This window comes from Pelobates fuscus, chromosome 6 (assembly GCF_036172605.1).
Source record: "Pelobates fuscus isolate aPelFus1 chromosome 6, aPelFus1.pri, whole genome shotgun sequence".
In the NCBI taxonomy this organism is placed as follows: domain Eukaryota; kingdom Metazoa; phylum Chordata; class Amphibia; order Anura; family Pelobatidae; genus Pelobates; species Pelobates fuscus.
This window is the reverse complement of record NC_086322.1, coordinates 91,064,462-91,083,440: the sequence shown is the minus strand read 5'-3', so window position 1 is coordinate 91,083,440 and position 18,979 is coordinate 91,064,462. Positions and strand designations below refer to the sequence as shown.

The 18,979-nt window shown below is 36.0% G+C and overlaps 1 protein-coding gene across 1 annotated transcript in view; it reads right to left on the bottom strand.

Moving 5' to 3' along the window:
- Positions 1-18,979, bottom strand: part of KIT (KIT proto-oncogene, receptor tyrosine kinase) — a 41,874-nt gene that overhangs the window by 11,088 nt on the left and 11,807 nt on the right. The window contains exons 2-11 of the mRNA XM_063458015.1: positions 13,645-13,923; positions 12,855-13,133; positions 10,798-10,934; positions 5,224-5,383; positions 4,225-4,414; positions 3,673-3,788; positions 3,468-3,582; positions 2,027-2,211; positions 1,327-1,433; positions 1,111-1,237 (exon numbers count right to left, since the gene is read on the bottom strand). Of these exons, the coding sequence (XP_063314085.1) occupies positions 1,111-1,237; positions 1,327-1,433; positions 2,027-2,211; positions 3,468-3,582; positions 3,673-3,788; positions 4,225-4,414; positions 5,224-5,383; positions 10,798-10,934; positions 12,855-13,133; positions 13,645-13,923 (1,695 nt within the window). The remainder of the gene's footprint in view (positions 1-1,110; positions 1,238-1,326; positions 1,434-2,026; positions 2,212-3,467; positions 3,583-3,672; positions 3,789-4,224; positions 4,415-5,223; positions 5,384-10,797; positions 10,935-12,854; positions 13,134-13,644; positions 13,924-18,979) is intronic.

The following is an 18,979-nucleotide window of genomic DNA, read 5'->3' as shown; positions in this document are numbered from 1 at the left end:
GGAAAACTGCCCATCATTGTCTGTCTCCACCCAATTGTCCAATACTTCAAAGAGCAGGTGGTGAGAATACAGACAGGAAAAAATAAATGTGAATCCATCCTATAAACCCCTTGTTATCCAAAAGACTGTATGGTATATGCACCGTTCTCTCACAGCTTTTAATCTGCTATTAAATGAGAGCCTGTCTTGCATAACTTCTTCCATTATCCAATGATGACCGCTAGTACTAATGACCAAAGGCTTCTATTAAGAAGTAGATTTTTCCATGAATGAAGCTACTGTCAACCAGGTATGGCACAACCGCATAGATTTCATTAAAGAGGTGAAAGTTATTCGTATAAGTATATACGACTATATACCCTGCTTAACATGGGTTTATTGGATTATGCACAGTGCTCTAATTAAAAGCAATGGTAGGACCAAGCTCACGCATTCTGATGTCACTGTAGAAAGACGAGATTCTGGAGATTTACTCCAAACAAGGCACATTCGGAGGTCATTTTTAACAAATGAAATACCACTTATACCAATACTATGACATGCCAGGTATATCACTGCTATAATAAGTAAATTATTTTTTTAGCTTTTTTTTAAATGCAAATTTTTCACAATACATTACAGGAAAGGGAGGGATTGATTGCCGTCTGGAATGCCCCTTTAAGCCTGCTATAAATCAAAGCATGTTCCCCGATTTTATCACTAGGGCTAAAAACTGTCTGTGTGCCTTTTTGCCTTGGTAATTCTCGGTCTTCCACATACTGCTTAACCAGGTCATATTACGATTTGTTGTTTGTATGGATTATGACTGACCTTAGAATATATGTTCAATAAACATTGAATCTAAAAAATAAAACCGTCAGTGTGACAGTCAGTAAAATGTTTGTTGTAGATGAGGTTTGGGTATGTTTCATTACAGCATTACATGTGTATCTGCTACTTAAGGTACTGAGACGTATTGTCAAACATTTTAACAGCTAAAAACTTCCATGCTAACAGAGGTCCTTTGATCTGGTCATTTATGTACTATTCAAAAAGGAAAACATATTTTTGGTGTTCAATGAAATAAGCAAGAAAGAGAGCATATGGAGTGTACACGTATTATGAACTAACCAAAGCACAGTCTGTCTCTGGGAAACTCCCATTTGTTGTCATAGGGAAGCTGTGTTGGGTCAATATAAACGTAGTTATTTCCATTGATTTCTTCCACCACTTTCCACTGTATCTCATACTTTGGTTTCTGCAGAAAAAAATAAATAAAAATGCTTTACTACAGTCACAGCCATAAGGCAATGAATAGCAGAGATGAATTCTAGAACTTTAACATACCTGCATGTACTTGTACATTAGGATGGCAACAAGAACACACATCAATGCTGCGGCCACAATGAACCCAATAAGCAGAGGAGTGAACAGAGTGTGGGAGCTGATGTTTTCTAAAATAAAAAAGCCACATGGTGAAAATCACATCTGCTTTATAATTTACATCTTAACACTAGCAGATTTCAAACCGTACAGTCAGATGCTTTGTAGTCTGGTAATTTCTGTATAAACTGTACATTGGTAACAATAGCCTTTCAGTCATTTCCTAAAGTTTGGCACTTTGAATACTTTATTTTTCGCTTGCATGACCAAGGGGTGACCATCACATTCCTTTGCTTAGATCAAACATCTTGTAAGTATAATGAATGCAATTACTAAGCCATACACAATGTCAATAGAACTCAAATGGGTAGCAGCAGGTTAATAACCAGTGCTTCAACACAGATCGCCTTTGTTCTGCTCCTTCATTGGTCCTTGTCTGTTCTGCTGATAACATTCTATCCTATTGCTCTTTCAATAACTAGTGAAGAGTTACACCAGAATGCAACACTGCAAATGAGGTCTGCAATGGTAATGCAGTCATTGTGAACGAAGGGGCTGAAATGATACTAGCTGCAATGTCCAGACAGTTCATTTAGAAGATATTCTGGAGGCACGTCTGACTTTAAGTAAATTGAGTTCTATTATTTTTATAAAGTTAAAGTACCTTTAATAGCAAGGCTGAAAACAGATGAAGTTCTCTGCACCTCATTGGAAGCGATGCATTGCACAGTACCATTCTTCTTAATTGAACTCACATTAATGGTACTTTCCACCACTATGCGCCCTAGAGATGAATTTTCCTGGCTGATCTTTAGGTCCACTGGAGAAATCGATGATGCATTTTGACACCTGGAAAATAATATATCGGAACTTTAAATAGCAAAAGTAAAAAAAAAAAGAAAAAGTTTATGTAGCAAGTGAAAAATCACTTGTGATGTGAATAAAAATTCTGATTTTTGTTTGTTTGTTTTATTACCAAGTCTTCTGGATTTTTAAGTATTTGGCTGAAAACGTAAGGCCTATGCTACTAACCAGGCTTACAATGTACCTGTCACCTCGAAGCTCGTCCTATAAGTGGTGTCTAGGAATGGACAAAGTAGAACACATCACTGTGATCCTGCTGCAACAATATTCCTGATTTAAATGTTAAACGTAGTGTGGTAAGGGTACCAATACATTATTAACTTGAGAAGCTGTGATTACTGCTACTCTTTTTAAAATTGTCCCTGCAAATTTACTAGTAAGAGACTTGTAGAAGACCTTCCCTACAATCTCTTACGCCTATAAATCTGTCATCCTACCTAGGGGCTATAACACAGGCAGTTTGCACTGTGCCTGAGTTTGAGTAAGACTGTGAGGCAGATTATATAATACTATTTAGATTGCCAAATACATCAACTCTGTAGCCACTCTTTAAAGCCTGCGTCATTCTAACAGCACTGAGAATCCAGGCAGCGCAGATCTACCGCACACTTGGCAGGACTGCATTTCTTCTGTTTTGGGTCGAATGTTTACTTTCCAGTGGTTAATGGAAATTCCCAGTACTTTAATTCTGACAGGCGCAAGATTTAGGAAAGAACAGATCTTTTGCACAGAGAGGATAATTATTTAATAGATATGAATAACTATATCGGGCATGTTTTGGTGTTTTTTTGTGCATTTAAAAAAATGATATCTTAAATACAGAATCCCTTTAAACTTAATTTCAGCAAATTATACTTCTATATTTAAGTATTTGTACAGTGTATCTGTCATAAACAACACTACTGACATCAATTTCTAAACAGTTCTTTTAAAGTTATTTGAATCTCCCAAAAATCTATAAAATATCAATACAAAAGTAGAATGTATATATCATAGTGACGTACTGGGTTTGCTGATTTATCTAATGTATGGTGTTAGAGACACTTTCATCTCTAAGGCAACCTTAAATAGCCTGGTTTTCACATTAATTATTGTGGATGAAAGCACAGGAAAGGATTTACATGCCTTTTTTTAAGGAAAGTGATGGGGGTGGGGATTTCTCTGAAGCTTCCCTTTATTGTTTTATCCAATCAGATGATTATAAAGGCACTTTGAAAACATTCAATATTGCTTGTTGTTACCTTTGCTCACTTCCTGAACAAAAGAACCAATCAATGGTGGGTGTAGGAAACCCTGCTGCCACGCACTGCAGCATATCGTCACTGATTCGCTCTGCGGTGAGGATTTCTGGCCTTGCTGTATCGAAAGAGACAAAATTGCATTTACTGATCGCTGTGGTATATGTTACAAATGAAGCTAAATGGGCTGAAACTACTAATAACTTACTTTTTACAAAAACACTGAAAGTCACGGAAGAGTTGGAGTCTGCGTTTGAGATATAAAACGTATAATCGCCTTTCTCGTTTCCTTTTAAGCGGATCAGATGTAATTCGGAAATGTACCTGTAATAAAATGAGCAATAAACGTGGCCTCGATGTAATTTACTGATTTAAAGAATCTGTCGTTAAGGTCACACATACAATCTATGCAATATATCAACCTTTCATTGCTTTTTAAAGGAGATATTTAAAATTCTGCCATCGTCTATTTTGGATAAAACTGTCTTTAGAGACAATACGTATACGTGGCATACTTATTTGATTATCCTTTTGCTTTGTTTTGTAAATTAAGTAAAATCAAACTAAAAAATATATAATTATATTTTGATTTGCTTTTTTTCAGCTATCCAAAAATATTATTGAAGTCAGTCGTTTTTAGCCAATGAAATTCAAATCATAAAATTTAAAGTTACATTAATTATATGAGAATGAATGGGTCATTATTTACAAGGAACTACTATGCTCATTAGAATACTACAGCTTTAATTCTCTTACTTACCTATTGTCACCCTCTTCTCGTGTATCGACAAAATGATCCGATGTGTTTAATATAGTTTCATTCATAAAAGTCCATAATTCTTCATATGGCCTGGGGTAAGCATCGATAAACACTCTTAACACAAGGCTGTCTCCAGCATTTACATCAATGGTCGTGTTATCTGTGATGGTCAGGTTGATGAATCCCACATCTGATTACCAAATACATAAAGAAACAAATACAAATTAAAATATATCATGTTTTATAGTAACTGCAGAAAAGCAGTTAGCACGTAACAGATAAACCACAAAGATTATATGAAAGTATAAAGGGAGTACGGAAGTTGAACTTTACTCTTGCAGACATGTGTATCACTATTTATCTGAGAGGGTAATACTTGAGGTTCCTGCATGATATGAGATTTTCATCTACAGAAAGTATTACAAAAAAATATGTTCTTTGTTATCTCAAAGGTGAATAGGTCAATGGCAGCCATTTAGAAAATGCAGTAATCTGACCAACTTTCCTGAAATAACAGTTTTTCAGAGAATAGAGATAAAATAACATTTGAGTAAAACAAAATGTCCAACTAACATATACTGTAGCTGTACATCACAGCATAATTTAAAGTTGTGTAGTTTACAGTGGTGTATGATAATGATATGTGAGAAGGTTTTTATGGTATGAGATAACTGGTAACCCCTCTTCTCTCTGTGAGCTCTGCCAGCAGACTCCGACAGCAGACTAGTGGATGATGTGATGCCACAAACTATGTATCAAGTGCCTCATTAGAGGGCCCACTGTTAACAAAACTTCAAGGAGTGTGATAAGGAGGTTATAGAGCAAGGTTTTTTTTTAAAGTTGTGATTAAAGCATTGCACATACTTGTACATTTAGAAGTTACATAATATTTGTACACTTTCAGAAATGTGTGACATATGATGTGCAAATTGGAATTGTAGGTTTCACGTATGCATACATCTCCTGCAACAAATGCAGGTATTGCCATTTCTAACTTACCTATAACATCTAATGTGAACGTAACATTCACAGCACCAATACTGTTTTTCGCTTGACAAATAAATGTACCCGACTCATTAAACTGAACAGCATTGCTCTTCAGAGTTACATTGCGCCCAAAGACTGTTGGAGCAAGGTATTGGCTATTTTCACTGACAATCTGCAAAAGAATAAAAAAATATTAGTCAAAAGATATAACAGAATCTTTATTTAAAAAAATCTCAACAGGAGAATCACAAGAATATGTGCTTTTGTTTAGTGATCTGAAAAAAAGGCAAAATGCTAAACAGAAGCAATGTTTTAGATTAGATAAGCTAAATTAGATATTGCTGCATACAGTCACACCACACTTTCTACATTTAAAAATTCTATTATAGGGAACTTGTGGCTATATCTTTATGAACAGACAAAGGACGTGCATAAAACTGCGTGATGGTAGGAAATAGTAAATTATGCTGCAATTTCTTCTCTGTAAGAGAGGAAGGAAGAGCAGCTCGCACATAAAAAGGAATACATTTTAGGTTTTCTAAAACAGAATCAAACAATTGTGCTTCTACAGGACAGCAATGCTGAGACCCAACAGTTTTATAAATCTTGGATATTTTGTGTTAAACTCATAGGTGTAAGCATTATTATATTATATATATGGTTATTAAGTACAAGCGAAAGGTTAGCATGTATTTTATATATTTTTTTTAATAAAACTTCTAACGTAAGTATGATATTACAAATCTGCAAAATGTTTCTCTATATAAAACACATTCAAATTTAGACATTATTACCCATCAAATTGTTGTGGACTATGCAGACTGATAGGTTGGATAACTCATTTTGTTATGTGCCATGTTTTGCCTTTTTGGTGTTTGGATTTGCTGATATATGCATTTTTATATTAGGGTATCGTATCAATATTTAAATAATAAAGTTCTTTCAAATGGAACTGTTGCCTTAAAATGATTTTTCCCAAATCATTTTAAAATGTTATATACTATATCTAAATAAAATTTCGCTGATACAATCACTCAAAGAACTATTTCAAACTGTCAGTGACCGATCTGTGTCCTACACACTGTAGGTTAGTTGGAAATATTGTATTTGTTTTTATTTTCTATAGAACTGCTGAACAGTTTTAAAAACTAACAACACTATGTATAGACGGTTTTAATATGCTTTATTATGGTGCACATACTATTTATGATGACAGAGTCATTTTATAGAAAGTCACCTTTCCTTCCTAGAATAGCGGAGGTGGCTTGTGTGCAAAGTTAGAAATAAACCCGATTTTTGTGTGTGTGATTACATTTTTATTATCTGTTGCATAAACAGCAGTGTTATATAAAAAAGCAAGTTAATAAATCACTTTACAAGCAATGTTATCACAACAGCCGCCTTCTGCAAGGTCTCTGACAAAAAGAGATGACTAGTCCTCAGACACATATTGCAGTTATCAGAAGATTGTTTAAGATCAGAGAGGTGTGTCCATCAATCAATAAGTTAGGCCTCAGGGGAACTATGTGCACTCCTGCTTAATCAAGATAAAATGTATTCACTAATCCCAGTACTGCAGAGTATTCTAAACATACTTAGCATCACAAATAACCAATACCATGCTAGAAACAGGTACTCCACAATACTGCTATTGAGCACAAATAAATGTAACCCCTTAAGGCCCAATGAATTACGTCATAACAAAGTAACTTTAAAGATGCTGTATCAAAATGGATTGTCCCACTCAATCAAGGAATGGAGGGCTGGGCTGCATAGAGGGACAAATACAAAATAAGCAAAACTTTTCACAGTAGCACATGGTATTTAAGGACCAAATTGTGATCCAGAAAAGATAATAACCGTGTAAGAGGTTAATAAACAGCCAGAAATTAGTAATACGCTGAGATGAATTTTGGTAAAATAAATTCTTTTCAAATTGAAACTTGAATTTGGGGTCACAATACATATCAGAAAGCAATATATGTTTAACATAAAATAATTAGTGTCACTCTCATTAAGAGCACCTGTAAACGGCCTAACTTTGCATTAATCTTTTTTCCTTCCCTATGTGTTTTGTAACTGCAGACACTTGCAAAAATCGCAGTGCCTGTAAGACTTAAGACTGCCTTTTGAAACAATGACATCAAAAGGGCAATTTTACATTTTCTTTTGTGTATATTTTTTCAAACTTGTGCATGTGACATGCACACACAAGCTGGGCTGGAAATCTTTATATATCTGTCCCAGCTCAGGAGAGACTGGAGACCACTAAAAATACCTAGTTCTTAAAACTGTGAATTCAGCTCTGAATAGGTTGTGAAGAGTGGGGTAAACTAAGTATCCCATAAACTTCAGCTTGACTGAGGCTTCTGAAATTTAAAAAAAATGCTCAAACACTGGAATAAGACAAAACAAACAAACAAACCAACTGACTGACTAATAAATGTTTGGCTGATGCCTAAATTCGACAAAACAAAATCGAGTTGTTACTACCCCACTGTGTCAAGTGGCTGGATGAACAAACAGTACAATCTGAAATATTCCCAAATGCTCGTGCCAAAACTCTTACTGTGCCCATGGGAATGAATAATGTGATAAAATTTGCATGAGTGACAGTAGGATGTGTAACAGGCTTGGGAATCAAAAATATGGTACGAAAAATAATGGAGTACTGGGTTACACTGGCCACTGGCAACATCGCAAAAACACTTCAAACGCTATTTCAGGATGACATTGTAAAGTATTAAACTGGGGAAAGTTCACTTTCAAAGATGAGTCACTATATTTACAAACTCCAGACACTAGACGTAGCACCAGCTTATAGCTGTTTGCCTTACAACATGTGCTTCTCTGCAACTTAGAAGGCAGATTGTATTGCAGTAGGCGATATGAAACAATTAACCGTAGAATTCTAAGATAAGTGATTGTCTAATAGCCTGCAAACAGGCAAAGCCAGAGAAACACAGATATGGAGATACAGTAACAATAACACACTGGATTCCCTCAGTTACGGTTACAGTGAAGCAGGAAGGCTGGCTAATACACAGCCTGTAATGTTGTTCACCTGCCAACAGGTTCACCGAGTCTCCAATAAGTACAATACGTTAATTAGTGACTCATATGGTGTAAACAGTGTCGCTTATTAAATAAAACAGTAAATATTGACCGTAGCAAACTGAAGAATATATTCATTAGGCGAACAAAAACTATGCGAAACATTGTGAGAAATGTAAACATACATCTTGTCAGTAGCCATACAGGCATGATTATCTATAATCCTAGGATTATACACGGAAAAGACTGACACGGCGATTATAAATGTCAGTGTACTGTTAAAGTTCGAAAAAAGCAGGGATACAGATGTGGCATGGTGCGATGATTAAAAGGTGGACACACAAGGCAGAAGATGTGGATTAGTTAGCCACAATCAAACAGCGAAGTACAGCAATCTCATATTATTACAGCAGTCTGATTACTGTAGTCATCACATGAATTACAGCTATATCTTTTTTTTTTCAGTTTTATAAATGTTAAGGTCAGGCAACAAAACCCCTCCATTTACGGAACTATGAATAATTGTATTCAAAGTTTTAAAATAATGTCTCCTTAATAATGGAACTCTGTTAAGGGGAATATTAGAGGGCTTTATATTCCCACTGAATTGACTAAAAGCTTACATAGCAGTTTATATGTGATGAGAAGGGATAATTCCTGTCATTGTGGTATTCCAAAATGCCTTCTTGGTCATGTCTCAACTATATTACATACCAGTTATGCTATGAATGAGCCGTAACATCGCATAGGGAATTAGGAAATGTTAATCCGACACTGAAAAATATTTTCCCTTGGTAATGAAAAATTGTAGGTGTGTTCTGGTGGAAATATACATTGGTTCTTAGGAGCAAATTTAATCTTTCTTGGGTTTATTTTGAAAGGGCACTTAATAAATACACTTAACCCCTTAAGGACCCATGACATATGTGACATGTCATGATTCCCTTTTATTCCAGAAGTTTGGTCCTTAACCCCTTCAGGACCAAACTTCTGGAATAAAAGGGAATCATGACATGTCACACATGTCATGGGTCCTAAAGGGGTTAAGGGGCTAAACAAATCACTTAAAGCGTCTGTGTAACCATCTTGTCACTTTTGGAGTATTTAGTAAAATGTTAATGAAATACTAATTTTGACTAGTCAAAACACTTTCTAATTGGGAATCAGCATTACAGAATACCCCACAGCGCTAAGACAGTACCTGTTCAGGACAAAAGTCAAAGAGCCAAAGCTAACTGACAAGCACAAAAAGAGAGGAGCTTTGTTTGGTACCTACTTTATGTGAGTGCATTGTATGTGTTTTCATTGATTAAAGGTAAATTCTTAATTGGAGGTTCTTATGCTTTTACAATTGTCTTTTAACTTTGAAGATACTCATTGATTAAATTGGAAATTTACTGAAATTCTAACACAAACAAATGATATCATAAAACAAAGTAGCAAGTACTTCGACTTATGTTGTCAAAAGTTGTCAAAACCTGTAGAATGGGCAGAGCTTCTGCGCTTAAGTTTTGTTGACTCCCACAGCTGTCGCCAGCTATTGGAGTGGGAGACAGGTATCTTGTCACACATCACAAAAATTGGTCTATGTAAGAACCCATTGTCTTTCAGGATCATAGACAGTGCTCTTTGTTGCACGTTTATGTCACTGATGTGCTAGAAGCTGAAGATTTTTGCTGCAACAAAAATGGTAGCACATATGAAGGTGGGCGTCGGGAAAGAATCTACTTTCAGCTTCACCCCTTAGTTTTTTGGTTTTTTTTCCAAACACTGTCCATGACACTTAATGGATTATATATTGTTAAAGCTAGGGTATGGAAGATAACCCTAGAGTGCGCGATACTCCACAGATCTTTTCATGCACGTGCTTTGTGCGGAAACAAACTATCAGGTAATAGCAAGATGTGGTATTGGAAGCTGCTTGAAGTTCCATCGTTTAACACATTTTACTAAGAATTACCATCTAGATAACACAAGGTAGCTCCTTAATTTATCTAACAGTATAGTAAGGTTGTGTTGGAATTTCAGTTAAATCTCAACGCTTTAAGTGAGATTTTCATAAAAATTCTACACTCATGAGAAACTGAAAGGGCTGATTAAAAACATGCCTGTGTTTCTTAATTTTGTCCCAAACAAATTGAGTGTAATGGGCACTAGTAATGTTTACAAAACTTACAAAGTCACCCATTGCCCTCAGGGCAAATGTTGCTAAATTTACAGAATTCTGTTTGAGATGTACTGAGGATTGAATCACCAGACAGCTGTTACCATATTACGGTCCTTGCCTCAATTACACAAGCTTTTCAAATCACAAAAGCTATTATGTGCCCAAAACATCAAATTAATATATAAACTGCATCACCACGTTTTAATAATTTAGCACTGTTCATTATCCAAACGGCATTCTAATTGGCGAGAGAATATAGCTTGGGATTTAGGCACATTGATAACTTATGAGACATATAATAAATTCAATAATAAAAACAAAATAAAAAAATGTAAGAGCAAATTCAAGTTATCCCCTATTCTTACCATGTTTTGATGATTAACCCATCTCACTTCCACAGTACTGAATACATCTTTTACTGCACAAGTTACTTGAAATGGTTCTCCTGTTTTGACAAGTTGCCTGGATTTTGTCAGTGAGATTGTAGGCAAGGTTTTGTGAACTGCAAGGTAAGGAACAACATATTAGGTAATGGTATAAGCCTCTTCTTCCCCCCATACATTACAATCTCTCTTACTACTAAATACATAAATAGATACACATTGCTCAACACATAATAAATAAATAAATTGCTCATTTAAAAAAAGAAACCAAAAAAGTATTTAAAAAAAATAAAAAAGAATTGCCCAATAAAGGTTAGGCTCGCTTTGCAGTTTGAACTCTGTATAACACTTGTAATATTCACTTGCACAAACACTAATAAATCATATTAATTCTCCAATGATCTATGTGTAGAACTGAGCTCTGTTCTAGGTTTTCAGCACAATCTCCCAGATGTCCACTTGACCTGTAAACATGAACTGTGTATTATGTTCTTGCTAAGGTATTATAACACTATAATGCACAACTCTCTCTCTCTCCATATATTTATAGACATGCATAGCTTTGCATATGCTGCCTGCAAACACTACAATATGCCCTTTGGTCAAAATAAAAAACAACAACAATAAAACAAGGCATAGGAGCCTTCATGACTTGATTAGGTTTAATCGTGACTGGAGACATATTGCTTGCATATTAAAATCTGTGTTTTGACAAGAGCATTGGGATCCTTCAGTTATCTTTATCCCATTTTCAGAGTTATCTCTTCGTAGAGAGATAAAGCTGTCTCCATCTGCCAATTATAAGAAGGGGGATTGAGTTGGCCTCTTGAGAGGAATTTGGCATCATTAGTACGGAGGGTCACTTGTTAATGGATAAGACAGTACTACTGATGTAGCTTGAAATTATGACTTCATTTAGAGAAGTGAAAGAAAAGTAATTTTGCTGGTGGTTTGGGAGCAGCATTGCTCATTATGGTTGGAAAACATATTAACCCTTCTTCTACCAAGCACCCTGACTCCTACTCCCCCTTAAAAAGTAGTGATGTAAAAAAAATAACACAACTAGGTCTAAAGAACCCAGGCTTATGGGATCAAGAAACCATATGCTACACAATTTTGGTAGACCTACATAAGACACAAAATTGTTAGTAAGCATGGAACTCAAAATCTGCTAGAATTGTTTGGGATATTTTATAAAGAAGGAAAACTGTATAACATTGGCTTGTATGTGGTTTTAATGCCACATATAGTACATATGTTGCCACTGGAGAAATGTATTATTTAACTTTAAATGTTTAACTTTATGTACAACGTTGGATGTAGGCAGCAGAAGTACCTACACTTCCCAATTTAGCCTTGTAAATGACAGCGAGATCATAAAAAATAAATAAAATACAGGTGCTTTTAAGAGCCAGCACTTTATTGGTAATCCATAAAATATTGGCTTTTCACAACATTTTCAAATAATCCTATTATATGAAATATAGGTATAAAGCACCTAATTCCAGACAAGTGGGTATGCTGAAATCCTGAAACCCAAGAAAAATATGGGTTATTTATTACTAGGAATCATGGAGCAAAGTTTTAGAAGTGGCGCAATTACCGTGGTAACTCCTGGAATGTTGTGACGGATTCTCTCACATTTAAAACTTTGCCAAACAACTGGTGTGATAAATAACCCTCGTCTCTATAGAAGTATCATAGATTTTCAGAACACCTGAAATACCCAAATGTACTCACAAAGTTTTTTTTTCCATACATTTTGCAGTACATGTTAATGAATATTAATTTCACCTACCTAGCCGTTGCAGTGTTTGTGTCTACATGTGCTTAGAAAGAAATTAAAACAAAGTGAATTAAAAAAATCATTACAACCGCAAAGAATCCAATAAATGTGTCAATAGTACTGAGGAGTTATATTCTGTATAATTGTTTTACAATAAATTCTGAGAATCCTTTGGAACTGAAATGGTACTTTGACATTTTTTGGTTCCAAAATGAAGAAGTAACTGATAGGATAATATAAAATGTATAATTACCAGGTTTTACATGTAACGTGAATTTGCTTGTTTTCCAAATGCCGTTTTGAGATGCTGTGCATTCATAACACCCCTTAAAATTGGTCTGCACGGTTTTTATGGTGATGCCATTCTCAAAGTCCGCAACATAGATAAAATCCTTAGGCAGGGGAGACTTATCACATGTTTGGAGAGCAAAATCAAGAGCATCGGGATCAGAACGAGGGCATACCCCGGTAACATCACTTCCTTCCTGTCCATCAATAAATTTAAGGTCATCATAAAATGGACTTGTTGAGTCTGAAACAGATGGAAATTCAAAGATTCATATTAAAACAGAACCACAACAAATCTGTTGATTTCTAAACACATGACTATGTACAAATACATTATAATATCAAAAAACACTTTTTATCTACCAGACCATTTAGCCAGCCATCCATTCAAACCTATATGCATATACAAAATCAAATTATAGTGTATGTAAACAAACAAAACTAAATCAGATTAGTATTTTACATCTCTTGCTCATCTTTCTTTTTACATTTTTTACCTAGTATATACCTACTAAATGGTATATCAAATATATTACATATTCTAAACAATTCATTCCACTCCTAGACTGTATGTAATGCCACGTTCTCATTCTAACAAATGATCAGCCCGCATATAACTCCCATAGTGCCTTGCCAGCCTAATTGCATTGTGCACTTCTTGGCTTTAGAGCTGAACAACTCTCTTTTGGCCATCTCTTCTTAAAAGTCTACTATTTCTTTTACAAAAGAAAAAAACTGCTGAATGTGTGGCTTACCTTTAACAAACAGATAGAATGAGACACTTTCTTCTGTCAATGTGTTGGTACATATATATCGTCCAGTGTGTTTGCGCTCTGCTCGTTCAATAGTGTACAGTATATCAGTTTTGCTCCCATGAAATGGTGAGGTGCGCAGTTGTTTGGGCTTCTTTCCATAACCGGGTCTAAGATAGCTCCAGCTTACCGCTTCGGTATCCTTGCAAATAAATTGTATGCGTTGACCAGCAAGGATTGTTTTAGGGTCTTGGAAGTTACTAATTGAAGGAACTGCATCACCTATCAAAAAGCAGAATATTGAAAATTAAGTAAAAGAAAAAAAATAACAACACAACAACACCACATTTCTGCAACTCTGCAAATAATTGTAATAATATATTTCAAACAAACTTTGGAAATTATACTAGCAGGCATCGATGGTTTCATAAAAGGGACACTAATGCAAAGAAGACGGAAAAAAAAAAGAATACTAGCTTTTCAAACTTTTTAAGAAGCAGTACTTGCAGTGATGTGGGCAGCCGCAGTCTAAACCAGGAGGGGTCTTTGACAATCAGGATATTCTCATGGTGGTCAACAGAGTTTTATCGTGTCTTATAGAAGAAGAGGTTTATGGGATATTTGGTTTTGCCATTGTTATACTGGTCACATAATATGGGAAGAACTGTCTAATAAGCAGATTTACAGTCCTACTCACAGTTTTTTGAACAGGGCTTTTGCATAGAGGTCTTCCTACCCCCTAACTACTATATGTTCTGTGTTGTAAAGGGCAATGGGATAGGTTTGCCCTGTGTATGCATTCTGCATGCAGACTTTTTATCAGACTCGAAGAAAATATAAATTGGACAACAATTAAAGAATTATTTTCATGCAAGGTTTACGCATTCGGGAACCATATTCATAATGCCTTAAAAGTGTAATATTTAGCAGAATAAGTGAAACAGGTCTGACACCCATTGGTTTCATTCTTGTTGCTGAATGTAATATATATATAAAATATATGTTGTTATGGTCATATAACCAATGCCTAACCAACATTGTGCACCTAACGTTGGCAGTGAATGAAGGGAATTGCAGTCTAAAAACAGATTGGTGGTTAAATAGCTGCCAGACAATCAACAGGTGAAGAGGTTATTCGACCATCTAGTCCTAATTATTATTATTTGTGTCTAGGGTGGAGTATTCCAAATTGCGGGTCTCTTCAATAATGACACGCTGTGTGCTGTTCTCTGAACTGTGTACTAATACACATCTCTTTACGGACTCTGCCAAACAGATGTCCACCAACACATACTGAGCAGAATCCAGTCATCTGTGGTGAGGTGCCGAGACTCTGCATCATGTACTCCAAAGTTCCAATAGCTAAATTCAGGACAGTGCACTCGTGAAGAAACAACACTCTTAAATGTAATAGATTGTCTGAAGAAATTAATATCGCAAGTTTTGCATGACATCTATAGTTCAATATCAGTAAGAGATGTATTCACTAGAAAATATATATGGATGAGATAAATTATGTTCCAACATTTACGCCCATTATCAGAATAGTTCAAATGAATCTGCTATTCTGGCCTAAGTGTACCACGGCCTAGTGGTATAAACCCCTTAGTATACAACAGAAGATGTTAATGAAACTGCAGATAAATATGATAAATAAAGTATATGATATTGGATTCCCTTATTAACAACTGATATCATAAATATAATTTGTTGCCAGAGACAAATAACATTTATTTGCTTTGAGATTGATTAGCTTCAAACCTTTCTCATTGATTGATAATTGCGTTTTATTGCTTGGAAAGGTGTGTGACGCAATCTGAGCTTATAGTGAGGAGGGACAGTAGGTTAATAGAAGCCAGACAGATTTGGGTTACAAAGTCCCCACTCTTGAGGAACGTTTGGGAGGAATGTAAAATTAATCATTTAATTAGGTCAGTTTCAGTCTTGGTATTCCTTTAGAATATGTGTTTCTGAAGATTGCAATTCGCTATTTATTTACTAAAGTTCCACTGACTCCAAATTTGTAACTGAGATAATTGTCCTTTTGTGCTCAAATGTCAAATAAAATGGCTCCTGTGATGATAAAACATGCAAAGGTCAACAGTTAATGCCCGGAGGCGATAGATAGGTTCAGCTAACAGACGTTCCATTAAAGCTAACAATCACCTGGGTTATCTGTTTAAACATTGAATGTTATAATCCATTACCTAACATATTCACATTTGCTAAGACATAAAAAAAAAAAAAACACAGAGAATACAGATGAAAAGACTCTTGTTTATGTTACTGAAATATATATATTTTGAACTCTTTCAAATATTTTTAAATGCATTTAGCATGTTGACATCAAAGTAACAACATGTTCAAATAATTATTTCTAATAGCTGTCCATATGAATACTTTCTGAGAAAAGAACCACACATAGGCATTTATGTAAGTACACCAATCATTATAACCACTACAGCCTGCCTTGAAGTGTAGCCTAGCCTGCATGGTCCCCAGTAATGGGGAAAACCATTTGGCAACGGTTTCCCACTTGCCTGGATCCCCTTCGGACTCCGTTGCTCCATAGTGCAGAAAATTAACAATAGTGTTCAAGACTGGCTGATGACGCCCCAATGAGTCCAGGAAGTGGCGATAAGCCCAAAATGCTGCTCGTACAGATTCCATGCACCATAACCACTTCAAATCACTGAAGTGGTCATTGTGCTTGGAATTATGCTTTAACTTTAAAAAGATAGGTATCAACAGTAGTATTTCTGGGTTTCTGCCTTCTTAGTGTTTCAAGCTCTGTGCGATATATAAATGTGTATATACATTCATTTATACATGTTAAATTTAGCTCAATGTGTCTCAAGGAGAACACTGCACATTTGTGGTGCAGGAACATTATTTAGGTTTCCATGGTGGCTGTTTCACACTTTACACATAAAAGATGAATTGTGTAAGTTTTTCTATGTTGTAATTGACAACAAACAATCATGGGCCAATTGGGTGCTGCATCCTGTTATGGGACCCTGATCACTATTAATATTAGTATTATCACCATTTATATAGTGCCAACAGATTCCGTAGCGCTTTACAATATTATTAGAGGGGGGGATTTAACTATAAATAGGACAATTACAAGAAAACTTACAGGAACGATAGGTGAGGTGAGAGAAGGGGGTGGTGGTGGGCAATTCTGAAAATGTTTGTAGTAAAAAAGAGACTGTGAGACAGGGGTGCCCAAAAGGTAGATCCCCAGATGTTTTAAAACTACAACTTCCATGATACTTTGTCATTCTAAAGGCATGCAAAGCATCATGGAAGTCGTAGTACTACAACATCTGGGGATCTATCTTTTGTAAGATAATAAAGGTGGAAAGGCATGATGGATGAAAGCGCAGAACAGAGACAAAGTATGAATTTAAATGGGAGACATGGGATTATACCAGAGAGACAGGTATATAGGAGGAGGTAAGGACGATGCAATGAAATAATAAATGGCTGGAAGAGTGGCAGATGAGCGGAGAAAAAAGAGCAGAATGGATGATAGGTCTTGTAGTGGTGCAGAACGAGTTTCAGGATGGGAAAAGAGCACTGCAAAGGGGTAGGGATCGACGTTTTTATTTCCTGCAACATTAAACTAATTATCCTATTCAAAGTTATATTTTTCAGTCCTGAAACAAATACTGCAAACTCTGCTAAAACAACTTTCAAACCAGCGAGTAGCTTCACTACATTACAGCCAGAGTAGCTCATGGTTTATAGAGTGAAGGTAAAAACAAAACAAAATAGTAGCCAGTATTGTACACTGGAAAAAAAAAAAAAAAAAAAGGTCACTAGACCAAGTAAGTAAGCATGAACAGAGCACTAAGGACATCCTCTCTACCTGCTACTTGTCTCGATTTAGACTATTACAACTATTCAACATTTCCACTATGCTTCAGTGACAGAGGAAAAAAAACGTAAAACCCCTGTCTGCCCTCTCATTGGTCTGGCTGACTGCCCATTCTTTAAACTGTCTAAACAATAGAACACGTACAAGGGGTGGAGAACAGCAAGCAGGAGGGATGTTGCTAAATTTACACCAGGAAACATATTTGCTTTCTAACTAGTTATTAATTCTAATGCCTGGAGCTTCATGGTAAATTCAGGCGTCTGAACTCATTTCTAGCTGTAGAAGCAAGTAACTGGTATTTAAAGCCAAGCACACACATACAGATTTAATTCATCTTTAACCTTTTGGGCACCAGAGGAAAGAGCATGACATTTGCATACATGACTGACACTTTAACCCCTTAAGGACCAAACTTCTGGAATAAAAGGGAATCATGACGTGTCAGACATGTCATGTGTCCTTAAGGGGTTAAAGAATTTCCTATCCTAAGTTCAAGGGGAGAGCTTTCATCATGGCTACTGCTAAATAACGAAACTCTCATTACCATTGGAACGGCGACAAAATATGGGGCTATTTCTTTGAAACAGTACGTAAGAATGATTAACTTTTGCATACCAAATAATTTGGAACTGTATTTCCCATGAAGCTTCATTGAAATTGCTTTGCATCAAGAGAAATGGATTTTTCAAAAATTCAGTATTGTCGTTGTTAGTCACTACTGCTTTAAAGCAGCACTGTCACCATCTAAGGGCTTTGCAGAATTTGCAAAGCCCCCATGGTGACTTCGCCGCTGGAGGTGCCTGGGGGTGTCGGGCATAGGATATATAGCCCCTACTTTATCTTTGTATATCTCTTGACTGGACTGGATTTCCGTAAAATTCTATCTTTATAAAATACTATTTTTTCAAGGGGGTTGGGCGGCAAGTGCCACTTCAAGGGGCCACACATGGCAAGTGCCACCTCTTACATTTGTTTAAGGCACTGTACAGAAAAGCAATGCAAAATAATATATGGTTTAAAACAAACATAAGATAAATCAACCGTATTTTAACATTCACAAAGTCAATGTTTGCTTTTCTACGGGGAGATTACTCCCACACTAAATAGATGTTCCGCCAATAAGGAGCTTATTCTATTCTTTATAGTCTAATCCTATACCTCAGGTTCCTGCTCAACAGGTGGTTTATGGGATTAGTATATATCCCCCATCTGCAGTTCCATTCAACACACTGGATCAATAATTTGATAGCAGCCAGACTGTGGTTACTATCAGTTTATACACAGCGCTGTTCAGTTTTATGAAACAGACTTTGTACAGCAATCCTCCAAGACAGCAACTTTGCAGTATATCCAGTAGAGTAGAGAAATGTCCACTCTAGTTGTGCATGTGGCTTGGGTTCGGGCACATACCTATAGCCAAAGAGATTCCTCCCTCCACCCCCTCTCCCATTTGCC